This window comes from Ambystoma mexicanum, chromosome 1p, assembly GCF_040938575.1.
Source record: "Ambystoma mexicanum isolate Mex_15411 chromosome 1p, UKY_AmexF1_1, whole genome shotgun sequence".
NCBI lineage: Eukaryota > Metazoa > Chordata > Amphibia > Caudata > Ambystomatidae > Ambystoma > Ambystoma mexicanum.
The window spans coordinates 983,531,905-983,549,516 of NC_090921.1; the positions used below are offsets into that span (position 1 = coordinate 983,531,905).

The 17,612-nt window shown below is 45.3% G+C and overlaps 1 protein-coding gene across 7 annotated transcripts in view; it reads right to left on the reverse strand.

Moving 5' to 3' along the window:
• CNGB1 (cyclic nucleotide gated channel subunit beta 1) overlaps positions 1–17,612 on the reverse strand; it is a 1,007,057-nt gene that overhangs the window by 736,097 nt on the left and 253,348 nt on the right. For all 7 annotated transcript variants that reach the window (XM_069654372.1, XM_069654395.1, XM_069654388.1 and 4 more), the window contains exons 9-10: positions 9,150–9,336; positions 8,157–8,247 (exon numbers count right to left, since the gene is read on the reverse strand). In XM_069654372.1, coding sequence (XP_069510473.1) covers positions 8,157–8,247; positions 9,150–9,336 — 278 coding nt within the window. The remainder of the gene's footprint in view (positions 1–8,156; positions 8,248–9,149; positions 9,337–17,612) is intronic.

Here is a 17,612-nt window from a genome sequence, read left to right on the forward strand (position 1 = left end):
TGTGGATATATGGGCACAGCCAGCATGACATTTTATTTTATACTGGCATATGTTGTGGGAAAAAGGCATCTTGAAAATGCATTGGAAAATGTTCCTGTGCACTGTTGGTGACTTGCATCTATTGAATTTTTTTCATGACTTACACTACAAAACCGATTGCAAACTGTATGGCTGTTTACCAAATTTTTCACAGAAAGTGTTCTGTAAAATGCATCTTTTCAACCCATTTTAAAAAAACAGGTCCTTGGGGGGAACATCCCCAAACACCCTTTGGTGGTTTTGGGCTCCCATGCAATGCTCAGTATCTCCCACATATTCATGGAAAACATTTACCCACCTCCGATAAAAAATGCGCCGTCTGCCACTGGCATGCTCTGATTTTGGATTCGAGTGAGTAGTGTCTGAAGAAGATATAAGTAAAGGAACAGGTAAATAAGTTGCAGATGTCATCCAGTGGGGCATGCTGCTGGAAGGCAAAAGATGCGCCTCATTACAACTCAGGCGTTAAGGGTTAACGCCACCGTTAACCCTTAACGCCTGATTCTGATTTTAACGCCTGCTTTTAGCAGGCGTTAAAATCCATGGCGCTAACCTGCCATGGTGCTAATTACGCCGCCGTAATTTACGGTGGCGTAATTAGCGCCTTCCCCACTCCCATTATGCCCTATGGGGCAAAAATGGGAATGGGGAAGGGAAAATGGGAAATGGGGATTTACCGCCCCACTCACCTTGGAATGGGGCGGTAAATCCGCCATCCACCATGGTGTAAACGGAGTTTACACCATGGTGGTAAAGTTGGTGCACTTAGCACCAAGGTTGTAATTGACACAGTGTGCATTCATCCTCTTTGGAAGGGGAATTTCCATATCTTGGAGAACTCCAGCATGCATGTGATTCATGAGACAACCCACCTAATGAGCGCGGCTTTCGCAGCCTTTTTGGAACAAATATTCTGTTGGTGGCAAGAAAGGACTTAGAGTGATTCAGATAAAATGGCATGCTCTTGTTGGGGTGATGCAGGACTCTTTCCAGTTCATTGGAGAGGGTCTGACAAAAACAGCTGAAGGTTTATTTACGGATCAGTTTGAAGGTTCGTGACCACCTTTGGAAGGAGGGGGCCGGTGGGAAAGGCAAGGTGCTGGCAAGGAAACCGTGCCATGCAGCAATGCTGGCACAGCAAGTACGAAACCATCTTCCTACAGATGCAATATAGCATTGCCGGGAACACCAACACGCGTGTGATCTTGCAGTGGAAATACTCCATTATTGGCCACAGTGAGCTGCATGTGTTCGTACAGTAATAATAATAATAATAATAATAATATGACATTATTGGGCACAGCCTCATGAGTGTGTTCTTATCATGGCAATACAGTAATAATTGGGTGTAGCCCGCCTGAGTGTGTTCATAAAGTGACAAAACTGGCATTATTTGGCATAGCCAATGTGAGTGTCTTCTTGCAATAGTTATTCTGGCATTATTGGGCATAGTCAACGATGGTGTAACCTTACAGTGGCAATACTGGGATATAGGGGATACAGTGTGACAATGGGCCTCATTGCGAGTTTGGAGGCAGCCATGCCCTTAATAACTGGGGTCCGGGTCCCTTGAATGAGGAATTACCGGGCCATTCCAACCTTGGAGGACCCGGTAATTCCTCATTCAATGTACCCATCCCCATTTGAGCCCCCATAGGGCTCAATGGGAATGGGTAGGGAGTTAACAACGGGCCCGTTAATAACGGGCCTGTTGTTAGCTCCCTGGGCCCCTCGCGGGACCCGCAAAGGACATCTGGTCTGATCAGACATCCAGAGCCGGTTCCGGAAGGGGACCTCGTAATAGAGCGGAAGGGGTTTAACGGTGCCGGCACCTTTACCCGCGCCGTGAAACCCATTCTGCCTGGGTCGTAATGCAGCCCAATGTCTTATTACAGTGACAGTACTGGAATGAATGGAAACAGCCAGCATGAGTGTGTTCTTACAGTGTCAATGCTGGTGTATGTTGTAGGCACAGGCATCATGTGGGAGTCCAGGCATCTATTGCATTTTTTGATATTATCCAACAGAACTGATTATAAATTGCATGGCTATTTACAAATAATTTAAGAAAACGTGTGTTGTAAAAAACACCATTTTAAACGTGTATTTTCAAAATGTTCTCGGGGGAGGCCTGTCTGTAGACTGTGTGTGTGTACATAGCCTCTTGAAGGGGCCCAAACTGGGGTTGGCAATTGGTACAGCTGGGATGACGGCAGATGGAGTCAGACGAAAGAGCATGGTAAAGCTCTCAAACCCTCACCCCTGACCATTTGTCTTTGAAATATCATGAAGGGGCTCCCTATGAATAGGCCCAAAGCTCACAACTGAATTCCCTCCAGACGCTTAAGGTGTGTCAGCAGCGAAAGGACCCAAAGAGTCCCTTCAACATGGTGAGGATACAGGGAACATAACGAGTGCCTATGAAGAAAGAAAGGAAGACTTATCTCTCTCTCTAAGACGGGTCGCTCTGCTGGTGATTTGCACTAGATAAGGTATTTCCGGTGTCACAGGTGAGCCTGAAGGATTGAAGTGAATGTGCGTGACAGAGGGCTCAGAGGGCCCAACAGTGATCCAGGTCCGTGGACTCCAGACACAAATGTTCAGGTCAGAATATGAAGAAGGCCTACTACAAGAGTGGCACTGGTGGAAACCCTGCATGCGGGGCAAGAAGATGAACTGCCGTAAAAAAGAAAAAAGTGTGTCCCAGTAAATGAGCACTACGTCTGCTGCAGAGGCCCCTTCCCCGCCCCCTTCTGCACTGCAAGGTCATGGAATGTGAGTGAGGCTGTCTGAACAGCACCAGCTCTTCTTTCAATTTAAGGCTCGGGGTGCAGCCTGGTCGGTCCCATCTCTTTAGGGAAGGTATCCCCTAAGTATGAAGGAAAGGGGGTGGCTTATAGGAGTACATTACTGACTAGAACGTTTAGAACTAGCAGTCAAAAATTGAAGAACGCTCAACAATCACACTTACAAATAAGAACTATTCCTTGTTGTTGATTCAGTTAGTAAAAATATTTTATTTTTTGCAGCTCTTGAATTGTTCTTGTTTTTCTGCAATTTTGTCATGTACAATATATATTGTGCCTTTCTGTGCTGCTTAAACAGTAGGTACCTTTGCCATTCCATAAAAGGGTACCCTTGAGCTCTTGTACTTCTGAAAGTAACGCAACGTTGGTACAACTTTTCAAGGGATCACTGAATAGTCAAACATATACGCTGGTGTACATACATGTTGGAAAATGTTGTTCCCAGACATGGGTTATTTGTTGTGATAATGATTTCAGGGGATTTTCTGTAAAACAATAGAGTTTTCAGGGTCGCTATTAAGTAAGCAATAACCCCCGAGGTGGGCGGTATTCACCCTTGGTGATGGCCTGGCACCCAAGTTACAGGCCCAAGTGGTGGGAGGGAGGGGCTGTGTTATTGCTTTTCAAAGACCGACATGCTGCCCAGACTGGCAATAGCTTTCTGTAAAGTTGTGAAATGGTGCTGCTGCCGTCTCAATCGCTTAAAAAAGCTACAGTATAAAATGTCTGCCATAGAAAAAGGGGGAACGGGAATACTCCTTGTCCCTTTTCCCTCTCCACAATGGCCATTGACACAGAGGGGCAAGAGGTGGGGGAAGGGGAGGGACAGCAGGCTGTTTGGCGAGCGTGGAGAGGTGGAGGAAGGAAGGAAGGAAGGTGGATGTGAGGGAACTTTGGGGGGAGCGCGTGATGTGGAGATGATGAGAGGGCAGTGTCGACTGGAGGCCAGAGCCCCAAGAGGCAAGATGGTGGCATTCCCGGTGCATGGGGGGCTCGGAAGGTGGACACCACCTAGATAATGGCTGCATTCCGAGCTTTCTGATTGGTAGGGAGACCATCATACATCACTTCTCAGGTGCTCACATGATGTAACTCTGGTAAAAGTGAACTAACAAGTGATTTCAAGAGGAGTTCGGTTTCACCTAGAGGTACATCATAGAAATAGTGCCCCCTTGCACTTTTCAACTGACTAAAATGAGCAACAAGGAAAGGTTCTCATTTGTAAGTGTGAGCATTGCATAAGACGCAGGTGATGAGAGTGTTCATCACTCCTGATTGTGATTCATAAACGGCAATCTTGGCGGGAAACCTGTTATCTACATCTGACCTACACACACGTTTCAACGATAAGCACCCAATTTAAACAAGCATACCTAAGCATGGGGTTATAAACATGACCATGGGCCTCATTACAAGTATGGAGGTAGCCATGGTGCTATTAGCGCCATGGCTGCCTCCATACACGGCTCCAATACCGGGATCTGTGAATGAGGAATTACCGGGTCATTCTGACCTTGGAGGACCCGGTAATTCCTCATGCACAGAACCATTTCCCATTCCCATTTGAGCCCCCATAGGGCTCAATGGGAATGGGGATGGAGCTAATAACGGGCCTGTTAATAACGGGCCCATTATTAGCTCCTTGGTCCACTCGCGGGACCCGGAAAGGACATCTGGTTTTACCAGATGTCTGTTCCGGGTCCCGCTAGGGGACCTCGTAATCAGGCAGCCTGTAATGAACGATGCCGGTCCTGTACCGGCACCGTTCATTACGGGACCGCCAGCCTCGTAATGAGACCTCATATCTCTGCTACACATCTCTTGTATCCAGAGTACAGGACTAGGCAGGTAAACCTATAATAGCTTGGTATGATATGATAAGTCATTTATAACACGCCTGTACACAAGTGTTTCTAGGTGCGACAAGACAAGGGAGGGGGGACAGAAGGAGGACAAAACAGCGATCTTACTAGGCCTTGTGTCATTCAGATCGCGCAAGTGCAGTGGGAGAGGGGGAGGGAGGGGGGAGAAGTGCCGGGGGATGGGGGTGGGAGAGTGCAAAGTAACTCGTTAGTGCTGCCGGGAGGTGGCTCATAAGTGCAGAGAGTCAGGGGACTGTAGGGTTGCAGATACAGTCCCTTAAGTGATTGGGAGGCCCAGAGGCAGTGCAAATATGCCCAGAGGTAGAGGCTAATATGTACATAAGGAGCTCTAGAATGTGCCTGTGCTGTTTCGGATTCGGTGCGGACTAGAAAAAACAGGTTGCAAAGTCACGTGATCCAGGACTGATGTGTTTGGACTGGGATCTCTGATATGGTCTGGCCATTGGAGGGATGAATGTGCATCTCTGGAACATCTGGCAGCAGAATTGATGCTTTAGTTCAAGATGGATAGAAGATGTGTTCGGAACCACGGGTGAGGGAGTACAGGACAAGGACTGCCCAAACAGGACTTGAGACTCATTAAAAGATCCGAAGAGGAATGTAAGTGCACACATAATATACTGAGTATACATCTAACAGAACAACACGTATTTCCCTGGCCAGAAGGAGAGCGAAGGAAAACGGAATTTCTGCATTGTTGTAAATTTGCAATTAGCAATTAACGGTTCATACGTTACACACCTGGGTAGAGAGCGATCACCCAATACTGATGTCATGAGCTATATGGTAGGGCGTATTTGACCCTGTGGGGAACACGTCTAACCAGGTTAATAGTATAGATGTGTATGTGTGGAGGCACGGACCTAACACCTTGATAACTGGTGATCGCAGCGATTATACGAGGGGGTTCACATGCCTGTATGGGCAAGGGCTCGGCTGCAGCCCCCTGTGCTCACAGAACATTGTGGCACCTTAGCTTAGGTCCGGGCGTGCTCCTGCTGTTATTACCTATGCAGCTATGCCCCATCCATGACACATAAGCAGTGATGGACATGGAGTTGGCTGGCATTGAGTAAACGGCCAGTGCCCGCCCCCATGAGTCATACCCTCCAGACTGTTGGCCGAGCAAAAGCAGATGTTGTAGTTGCACTGCTCGCCCAGAGAGTTGAAGGGAGAGAGAGTAGACTACAGGTGTTGCGATGTTTAAATGCCCAACAGAAAACGTTTATGATGTTTGTTGGAGACCCGCTGTTTAGAATCAATGGTATAGCTGGTACTTTGCGTTGTGATCAAGTTCGGTGTAAGCCATGGCCAGCGGAAGATGGCTGTCTAGGCGGACATGGAATGATAAAGACGGCAGGGGCTGAGGTGATATCAGGCCCTGCAAGAGGTCCTATGTCCTTTCTGCGATGAAAGCAAGTCATTCATTGGCTTATTTTGTGTGTGTGTTCCATGAATTGCGTCTACTCTTCCAAGTCCTTCTCAAAACACACTTGACAAGTAATCCACCTCTTTCATCTGCTTTCCCATAAATCTGAGGAATGGATGTGGCCATTTTTCCTGAGACAAGGCAGTTTAAAAAAAAATAATTAAATGTTTCTGTTTTCAAGGAACAATTAAACACGCTCTTAGGATTCTACTCCAACGATTGGGCGTACCCCACCTGATGCTCATTATGGGTGCAATCATGCAAAGGTCAGTATGTCTTACTTTATTTGTGACCTCTTGGTCCATCCCCATCCCCCAGCCTCAGTCATTTCTTCTCTATTTAAACGGATTGGAACTATAGCTTGTGGCAGGAGGTTTTTTGCAGAGTTGGGTTATATGTGTTTTGCAGAGTTGGGTTATATGGGTTTTGCAGAGTTGGGTTATATGTGTGGCTAGAGGACAGCAGGGCCACCTGCAGGTGGGAGTTGTGTAGCTGTGTAACTTCAGACAGCTGTGTGTGAGTGAGGGTGTGTGCATATTTATGTGTGCAGCCTCCATTTACAACATGTTTTGTCCCTTTCTATGGCCCTCTGTATATTCTGGCACAATGAGAGGAAATGCTTGGGGGCTGGAAAGGTGCACACTGTTTTCAAACAGGCAGGGAAATCCTTGGGGACTTTGTCGCTAAAACCTTGAGATGCTGCATAATATTTTTTAGAGCAGTTTCTTGCTCCTGCTGGACATGTGATGCTGCTGTTTTGGATCACTTATCATGTATGTTAGGGGCATTCAATACTGATGATCTTGGGACGCTCCGTTCTTTGATAAGGGGATAAAGTCCTGCTGATGTCAGGACATAGGTGACATTTTGGTGCCATTTGATTATTATTTTTATAAAATAAGGGGGGTTCATGTGCGTTGCTACCAACAAACCTCTATTAAAAAAAGTCGCTGAGTTCGGACCTGTTTTGCTGAGGTCCAACTTTGTCATCGATTAGGCATGGTTTAAGTCATGGCAATTGGCACAAGTTAAGCAGGACTGTATGCAAAAGAAAATGTTGTTTGGGATTGTCAAGTCAAACAACTATCCTGCTGCGGTCTTCGGGATATGTGATCCCAGTACACCCAGCTTGTACCTGGATTAGCGTGGCTTCTGCCTGCAGAAATCTGCAATTAATCCCAACAGGTCTTTGTTAATAAAATCAGTTTTCTGAGAAGATGCGGTAGAATGTGCAGTAAAATGCACCATCTCGCCTTCGGTGCAATGGTTGTCGCTGTAGAAATCTTTGAGACAGTGGAACAAAAAGTAGCTGTACTGGTCAACTCCTCTCCCTTCTGAAGGCGTGTTGCAGGCTCCCTGGAAGGAGCCTTGGAGAGAGTCCTATAAAAAAGCTGGGGCTTAATGTTGACCCTGCCACTCTTTATAGAGAAAGGTTATAGATTTTGGCCAAAACTATGCAATCAGATTTTCTCGAGGACCAAGACATCTTCAATATCACCAAGTAACATTTTTTCGGCAAATTCTTTAACTGAGACAAGCTTGTTATGCCACATGAAACCTTAATATTGATGGAGAAGGTCATATATTGCTCATGTGATCCTGGTGTGAATTGCCATCTTCAGACAAGACTTGTCGACACCTGGGTCATCTGTGCCAGATCATATTGGCAAGGTTTGGTCTTTAGTGAGTCCTGCTGCTGACATTAGTGCTGACCACTTGACTGCTGTGCTTCTAGCCTGTGGTGCAATGATTGTGTCCTGTAACAATAACCAAGCGACCTGCTCCTAAAAACCACAGGCATTCATCAGTAACATTAGGTTTTCTTTAACAGGTATTTATGCAACCTGTGACCATCCACAAGCACATGACAAAATGCACCAGTCACAGCTGAGGGGAGATGCAGACCAAATCCTTTGGCGGAGTGAAATCATATGAAACAGCCGCCTCCACTATCAACACGCACAAGGGCTCTTCAGTCACGGCTCCACACAGACTTACCTCCAGCTTACTCGGGGCGCCTCCTACTTCTGGCTGTGGCACCACTTTGCCCAAGCCGTGCATGATCCAACTCAGCATGCCTGATCCCGCCCTGCCGAGAAGAAGAGTAGTCATGGCACTAATGTACTGCCACATTGCGTAGTCTACTCAGCAACTGCGATCTCTTAATTCTGGATAGGGTCCCCCTTTTATGTGGGGTGAACCTATTTTCCCCAGAGACTATTAGAAGATGAATCTTCTATAGCTGAAAGCTTTGATGCAAAGAGGCGGGCACTATACAAGAAAGACTTACAGACTGAAGCCTCATTCCAAAGGAACGGAGGCACCATGAAACACGTTGGGTGAATAACTGCCCGCAAAGTTATTCCACATGCACTATCATGAGGTCAGCTCACCCTTCGGTTACCAGACATTTGGTCGAAAAAAATTGGTCGACTAGACAAATGGTCGAACCAATTTGGTCGAAAACCAAATGGTCGAATTTTTTTTTTTATTATTTTAATCCTTTTTTTAAATTTTTTTGGGGGGTCCCCCCCAACCCCCTTTTTTTCTCTAAAAACCCCTTTTTTTACAAAGCGAAAACCCGATAAATAAATATATAAATAAAAAAAAAATTCGACCATTTGGTTTTCGACCAAATTGCGTCGACCAAATTGCAGTCGACCAGTTTTTTTTCGACCAATTGACTGGACACCCACCCTTCCATGCAAAATATGTTATCATGCACAATCAGGTAAACTCGCCCTCCAGCGCAAAGATATTGTTTAGGCGTTATCCGATCACATGTCCCATTCACACAAAGGTAAATACCCTGTGCACCGTCCAGTAGTTTCACCCATCCTAAAGGTTCAACCCCGGCCAACTCTTGGGTGAACAGACCAAGCCTGCAATTTCAATTCAGGCCCTATCGTTTGACTAGACCTATTCAAGGAGGGTTACTGTCACGATACTAGAGCAGCTCTGTGGCTGAATGTGTCTGGCTTTTCCCTGTACCCTTTATCGGAGGCATCAGTGGCAGCGGCTGCCGCCGAGGTCTCGACGGCTGGCGTGGGCAGGAGCTGGACAGAGGCAAGAGGTGGAGCTGGCAGTGGTTCTGGGACTGGAGCAGGAGGTGGTGCTGGAGCAGGAGGTGGGGCCGGAGGAGGAGCTGATGGAGGAGGTGCCTCGATGACCTTTGTTTCTGAGAAAGGAAATGAAGTGTGAGCAGATTTTGAGCAGAAAAATCAATGGCAAATTTTGAAAACTACACAGCACTTACATAAGACTAACAAAACACCAATTTGGAGGTTCTGATCCACATTTTACTGCTATTATCAGCAGTAAAATCACTGGGTTTCAGACTAACAAACATAAAACCCACTAACCCAAAAGCTCAGATTTCTGCATACATATCTCACACAAAAATCCACACATCCCCCTCTTCACACAGCAAACCGCACACACTTCACCACACCGCAACAACAAACAAACAACACATAACTCGCACCAACAGCACATAAGGACTCACATCGATCCGATATTCACACCCAAGCTCAGCGCACGGTGAAAAACGAACTGAAGCTGCCAACAGGACACCACCTTTATCACTTTCCTACTCCCTCTTCACTCTACTAACCCCCACCCTTCCTTCTTGTTTGCAGATCCTCCAGAGGGCATGGGGACCAATTCCGCTGGTGACGGTACACAGTACAAATACCTTAAACATTAACATGTTATCCTTCAAAGTACTCTGTGGTGACCCGAAAGAAGAAATCAGATGTCTTAGTGACAGGGTTTAATGTGTTTTTACTTCAATCAAAAGGAAATTTCCTATCTTACCCTATTTCCATGAGGGAAGCTCCCTATCTCTCAAAACTAAAGCTAACAGTGCTTGTCAAAGTCCACAATAAATGTTTTCCGTCTGAATCCTAATTGCTAATTGGCCCGACCACTCTAGAAAAACAATCAGAAAGGAGGAGACCAGGACACAGTCTCTGGGTTAGACTTCTACCTGGCCCAACACTTGAATTTTCACAATAGTTTGTAACATTCAACAGTTCAAATCTTTCTTGCAGATCTTAGTTCAAATTAAATGTTCTTCAATACGTTTCTGTTTACTCCAAGTCTCTTGAGAACCAGTCTATGACTTTCGGACTCCCCGAAGACTTATGGCTCTCTGGAATACTTCTTCACACTCAATGTAAACTTTATAGGGTGTTTGTTCCCTCAGGTTATTCAGGTTCCCATAACCTCACTGGCTTCCCAAGCTTGGAGCAAAAATGTTCATATTTAATTCAATTTGGTTCACACAGGGCACTTGCCCCTTTTGGGGTTTCTCAGGCTCCTGAAATCCTATTGGTTTCCCCAACTTGGATGTAAAATGTTTGTATTTAATTCCCTTTGGTTCACACAGGGCGCTGGCGCCTTTTGGTTTCTCTGGCTCCTGTAACCTTGCCGGTTTCCCCAACTTAGATGCAAAGAGTTTCTATCCCTCAGATTCACAAGGACGTTCGCCCATTCAGATTCCTCAGGTGTGTGTAGCTTTGTAGGATTGTACATAAAATGTCTTTATTCCTCTTTTTGTGGCTTATACAGAGTGCTTGCTCGTTCACGTTTCTCAGGCTCCCGTAAGCTCATAGGTTCTTTTAACCTTAATTCAAAGTTTTTGTATTTTTCTTCCCCAGCTTCATACTGGTTGTTTGCTCATTCAGGTTTCTCAGACTCCCGTAACTTTGTAGGTTATCTTAACCTTGATTCAAAGTGTTTGTTTCTCTCAACAGTATTCTCTCCGTGGGAGTTTGCTTTCCTGGTATTGCGTCCCTCAGTAGTTTGCGTCCGCCGGATATGGAGCTCAGGGATTTGTGTCCTCCCCGATGATCTAGTCTTGGCGTCGGTTGCTAGGCCCCCAGTCTACCATGGCTTCCTTGTGGTTGCGCCACAAGAGAAAGTAGGAGCTTCCCCGTCCCTGCCTCTCCCGCTAACGCAGGCTGCTCGTTTGGACGGGACGTCAACCTTCCAGCGTGCGCCTAGCCTTAGGCCCGCTTCCTACACCACTGCTGGCTCTGTAATCTGGTGTGGCTCAGTCTCTCCAGGATGTCTCTTTTGCAGAGTTTCGTCTCTGCGTGGGATTCACCCTCCTCCCTACGTAGGAGTTTTCTTCTCGTTCACAGATCCTCCTGTGCTTAAATATATCATCACAGCAAAAATGGGTGTGTCCTTCTTTGACTGTGGAGTTCAGATGAGATCCCCCATTACCTTGAGGAAACTAGACCAGGAATCTATGTCCAAGTTGTTTTGCATTAGGCATATTTGACCAGGAATGTGCATATTGCATGTATGTGAACGTATGTGCTTGGGTTATTACTCCCATGCAGATACAGACTGCTGACAAATTTGGGGTCAAATTCAATGTTGGAATCTCAGCTTTCACATCCAACTGAACTCTGAATACCATTATTAAAAATGCACAGGCTGCCTCTCCTGTGCTCAAGAACAGATGTTGCCTCTCCCAAACCTAGGGTACTGTTGAATCTGAACTCATTCTATCATAAACTATTCGTTTCAGCCATTTGCTAGCTTTACTGTGCAAGTTCACTTCCACTTTATGGACTGCCTAAATCCAACCCTCTCTAAAGCCAGATAGGAAAAATGCCTTGCTAAAAAAATGCGAATCAGGACGTGAAAAGAAAACTTTGAAGAGTTTCATTTTATTAGCATTTCTTGATCAGAAATTTCTTAACAAAAATATTTGTTAAGAAAGACAAATTCTTTATGGAGGATGATAAAGCATTTGCATCTTTATTTTCAAGGATACCAGCTCCATTAAGAATGCTCATAGGTTTCAATGCAAAATATGTTGCAGTCACACTAAAGGCGGATTTATAATGGGAGAAGCTTCATCCAAACAACATAGACCTTCAGATATTTTTCTAGAGGTTCAAGCTCCTTTATAGGGTGTATATTTACCTCTTTAAGAGTCCAGGCTAATGCTATAGTGTTGCATATTCCGAGGCGCTTAAGTGATCACTGTTTTCCATACTCGGAATATGAATTGGTTTGGCAGAAAAAAACATATAAAGGGGAGTTAAGGTGGATGCCTTTAAACGTATGGCACTTTGGTGGAATTATCCTCCTGAGAACTTGGGATGCCTCATTGATAACCGAGACTATAAGACAGGAAATCATTTTAGGCTCATGAGATGTGAAAGTGTAGGTAAAGCCATCCATGATTTATATTCTTCACTTCCTACTTGGTCGATCAGTTGGGTCCGAAGACGACTTTAAGTGGTAAAGTGAAGGAATTAGTTGAAAATGTTTTATATAATAACACATGTTGCATAAAGCCGGCGGACCCTATAGGGACTTCCAGCATTTGCGCCGGCATGAATATCCATGCCGGCGCAAATGCTTGAGCATTTGTACGGTGGAGAGGCAGGAAGGAGGTGGAAACGCAAGCTGCATTCCACCCCTCCTGTCCGCCATACAAATGATTGAAAATGTGGCGTAAATGAAAGGCATAAAAGCCTTACTTTTACGCCTTTCATTCATGTTACGCTACAATTGAACATGAGCTCCTAAAGGTTTGAATGTCGGGATACAGTGCTAGAGATAATAGGAATGGTGGAGGTAACAAGAAAGGGAGACATTAAGGATTTAAATACTGGGGTGCAGTGCTAGAGATAATACGAATGCTAGACCTAACGAGAAAGGGAGACACTAACGTTTTTTGGATGATGGTCTATGATATGGATGTGTCTGAGGGGAAGGATTTAGAAAATGTGCTTACCAGATGTAGGATGGAATACACATATTAATTCAGCACCACCTCCAGCTAAAGGCCAAAATAAACTCCTCTGGGAACACTAAACAAGAAGAAATTGCCTCATTCCAGCAACACCAGGTACAAAATCAGAGAGACCAACCACTGATTAACTAGGCGATCAGGTGACGAGAGCATCTGGCATAACTTCCAGTTTGTGGCTTCACTTCCTGTTTGTGGCTTTGCTTCCTGTCTGTGATATCACTTACTGTTGGTGGCATCAATTCATGTAGCCATCTTAATTATGCCCAACCTCCAACTAAAGGCCACAAGAGACTCCTATGGGAACACCAAACAAGAATAAATCGCCTCATCCCATCAACACCAGGGACAAAATCAGAGAGCCCAGCCACTGATTGACTAGGCAATGAGGTGACAAAAGCGTCTGATGTCTTATCTGAACTCCTTAGGAGTGGCCAGCCCGGGGCATCCCAGTTAAGGGCAGAATAGTAAAGGGCAAAGACCAGACATTGAACAGCCTCTTTATCTATGAGCCTTTACTTTTGCCTTCCTACCTGCTGCACCTGTGAGTACCCCTATCTTGCAGATTATTGTGCTGTCTCTCCACAATGTGGTACTCACTTATAATGCAATTTCTCCTGCTGCTCCTACTGCTCCTCCTACTCACCTCTCCCTACACTTTCGCCAATCAGGCGACAATTTCCTCTTTTCCTTTCTGTATCATAAAATTGCTCCCACTACTCCATCTCTCATTCACCTCGTACTTCCAACAAAGTAGACAAGCACACCACACCTCCCCTAACATCTATCCCCCTTGCCTCTCTTCCTCTGACACTCAACCTCTCTACTGTTCCTTATAGTATCAACTTAACATTGCACTCCAGTGTGCTCAATATGGATGCTGCAAAACATTCTTTATCACTGACTACTTTCATGCCAGTTCTCCTCCCTTGATCTCCTTGCTATCAAAGAAACCTGGAGTTCTCCATCTGACTCTGGCACCCCGGCGGCCCTACAAGACTCCAAATTGTCCTTTATTCACTTTCCTCTTCTGACTGGCAGAGGTGGAGGCATTGTACACCTGATCTCTTCCCGCCTCATTGCCTCACAAATCTCCAATGCCACATCCTTTCCTACGCTTTTGAATTCAACATCTCTACTATAGCTCTACCTCACTCAGTTCACATCATCTCCATCTATCTCCCTCCTGGTGCCACTGGACCATTCTTTGATACACTTGTGCAACTCCCTGAGTTTCTTTCCATTAAACATCACCTCATTTTCTTAGGTGAATTTAGCCTTCCCTCCCCAACCACTTTCGTAGAAATCTAAACTTTGGTCTTTTCTCAGTGATCATGCTCTATCCGTGACTTACCAACCCACACCGGTGGTAACTCTTTGGATTTCTTAGTCGCCTCCTTCTCTCTCTCAGCCACTAATACCACTGTCACACCATCACTATCTGATCAATCCATTGTTTTTACCACCATCTCCTTTCCATCCTCTGGTCTCTCCTCACCACTTGCCTCACCTATTACTAAAAGGATATGTAAACCTTTTGCCATTCCTCCATTTCTCTTTGATCTACAGTTCTCACTCTCCTCCTTCACACCGGATGCCTCTTCCTTTAACAGTGCCTACTCCATTTTCCAATCCCTACTATATGACTCATTCTCAACTCAACTCCCACAAATAACTTTGACCCCCTAAGTTTCAGTATCCTCAAACATGGGTCACTCCATTCATAATCTATTTCCGTATAGACATGAGTTGACTGCTGTGAGGCATAACCACTCACATGAGGACCTGCAACTCTACACCTCTGCCCTGAACTCTCTCAAGCTCTCTCTTGAAAGAGTGAAAAGGGAATTCTAACTCACCCTCATCAACTCTCACTCCAACCATCGTTGCCGCCTACACACCATTCTAAACTCATTGCTCCTAAACCTATGACCATCAACTCTGCTCTCCCATCATCCTCTGCCTATATCTTCCACTTTAGTCACACTAACACTGAAAAAGTCCTATCTCTACTAATGTAGGCTAACCCCTCTAGTGCCCCATCAGGCCCTCTTGCTCCTCAGCTAGTCAAGCCTATTGCCCTTTAGTGGCCTCTCACCCCGTTGATCTCTTCAACTTGGCCTTCAACTCTGTTTGCTTTCTCTCTATTTTAAAAACAACCATGGTCATCACTCTCCTAAAAAACAAAAAAAAACAAGGGGCTGACACGAACCTGCCAGCTAACTATTGCCCTGTGTCTCTCCTTCCACACTACTCTAAAGCTCTGGAAAGAGTTATGTTCAGCCGTGTTACCAATTTCTCAGACATCCACAACCTTCGAGAACCCCTACAACAGGTTTCTTCCCCTGTCACTCGACAGAAACTGCTCTCATGAATGTTTCCAAATTAATCCCACCTGCTAAGCACTCCAACCTATCCTCTATTCTAATTCTCCTGGACCTGTCCACTGCCTTAATACTCTCTCTCATCTTGGAATGTGCGATCAAGCGCTTCCCTGTATTGATCCTACCTTGCACCTCACCATTCTCTGTCTCTTGGAACAACAATACCTCTCAACTCACTGCTCCAACTGTTGGTATTCCACGAGGCTCTATCTTTGGTCCTCTCATCTTTACATTCTTCACCTCTGCTCTTTGGGCACTAATCTCCTCCTTTGAGTTCTCATACCAACTCTTCGCGGACGACACCCAAACCATCTTCTCTTTGCCTGAACTCTCCTCTGATCTCTCTATCGAAATTTCAAACGGTCTCTCTGCCATTAAATATTGGTTGGCTTTGCACTCTGATGTTAAACCTTTCCAAAATAGAGGGCTCTTCTTCCCTGCCAAATACTCTCTCTCATCTCCTCCCCCGCCTATCCGTTTCCCACCTGACACTCTCCCCTACTCCTCTTCACCTGGAAACCGCAGCATCATCTATGACTCCTCACGCACTTTCTCTACTTTCATCTCCAAAACTGCAACTGCGGCTCACCTCCTAAATATTAGGAAATTCAGCCACCTCCTTCGTTTCAACACCACCATGCATCTCTTAACCACTCGTGTCTTCTCTAAACTGGACTCTTGTGTCAGCATCCTCTTTAGCCTCCCAACTACGCTTTCTGTCCTCTTGACAAGATCATTAACTTCACTACCAGGACTCTCTTGGAATCCCTCACATTACACCTACTTCCTCTTGCTGTCTCCAGGCTGGATGGCTGATGATGCAGAAGAAGGCCAGATTTAAACGTCTTCTCCTGGCTCACAAATCTAACCATGGTAAGGCACCACTGTATCGATCCTCCTCTATTCAACTCTAGAATCCTTCCTGTAATCTATGCTCTGCCTCTGTGACTACCCTTGTGGCTCCTGGCCCTCCGTGTGTTTCCTCTTGCTTACGCTCTTTCACTCTTCTTGCTCCACTTGCATGGAATTCTCTCGCCTCAGACATATGAGAGATAGTCCACAACGGTTTGTTTGAATCCATATTGAAAGCCCATCTACTCGCCTCTGAGTTATGCTCTTAACCTACATCTCATCTGCCTTTGAGCTAACATTTTTCCTCGCCTCTAACATGCCTCTGTCCCTTAATTTCTCTGAATCCACTCTAACACTTCTTCCATCATGGTCACATCCCTAACATAGCTAGTGCACCACCTACCTGCACTTAAAAAGTCTAATGTAGATTGTACATAATCTATGCAAGTCCACCCATATATTGTCCCTGGTGACCGTTCCTTTTACTTCCCACCACAACCTGATCTGAATGTCACTCAAACCCATCCCATTGTAAGCAGCTCACTGCTTCCCGGCAAATCTGATATCTTATCTATTGCATGTTACATAAATATGGTAGAGCTTGACAGTGGTGTGCATTAATACAGTGGTAGGCATACACAATATTTACATGCCAATCAGCCTTCCAGTTGAAAGAAGATAACCTAATATTAATAGTGAACTATTTTAGGGCCTCGGGTTGGACGGTCTTTCCAATATAGCATACCCTGAGTAGAAGGTGTGATTTCTGCCCTGTTTTTAGTGAAGTATAGCGCACTGGTGAGGCACAGATAACTTGGAAGCCTAATCCTAGCTTGTACAATTTGATTACCCTATTAGATGCCCAGGGAAAACTGTTTGCAAAAATAGTTTCAAAACCTATCAAGAAATGGACAATGGCTGATCGACTCATTGCTTTTCTCAACTGGTTTTCCAGTCTTTCGATTGTGACAAAGTAGTCGCACTTCCCATTCTAGCTTCTAGAGCTAGGGGGAAAAAGGCATTTTCAATAAATGTATTTTTTTTAATCAGGTTTACCAGAACGTTTTAAAAGGTCAGCTGTGCAAGAAGTAGCTGTAGATTTGCTATTTGGTGTGATTCCTCCTTGACCTTTGACGCTTTTGCAAACCTTTGTGTCCAGACTTGCTCTCGCCTGCTGGCCATCTGAGAGAGAGTTGTACTGGTGGTCTGATGTGTGCATTGCAACTCTGAGACTGTTGGGGAGTGATCTGCCTATGTTTTCTATGTGTATGTCAATGGGGGCTCAGCTATTTATTTGAGAGCGTGACAGGTAGGTGCCTCCTCTGACCTTATGCCCTCTGACCTTTGCGCTCTGAAACACTTGTGTATGAGCGCTATATAAATAAAATATCATATCATACCTAACTGGAAATGGAAGCAACTGCAAATAAAGACCAACCT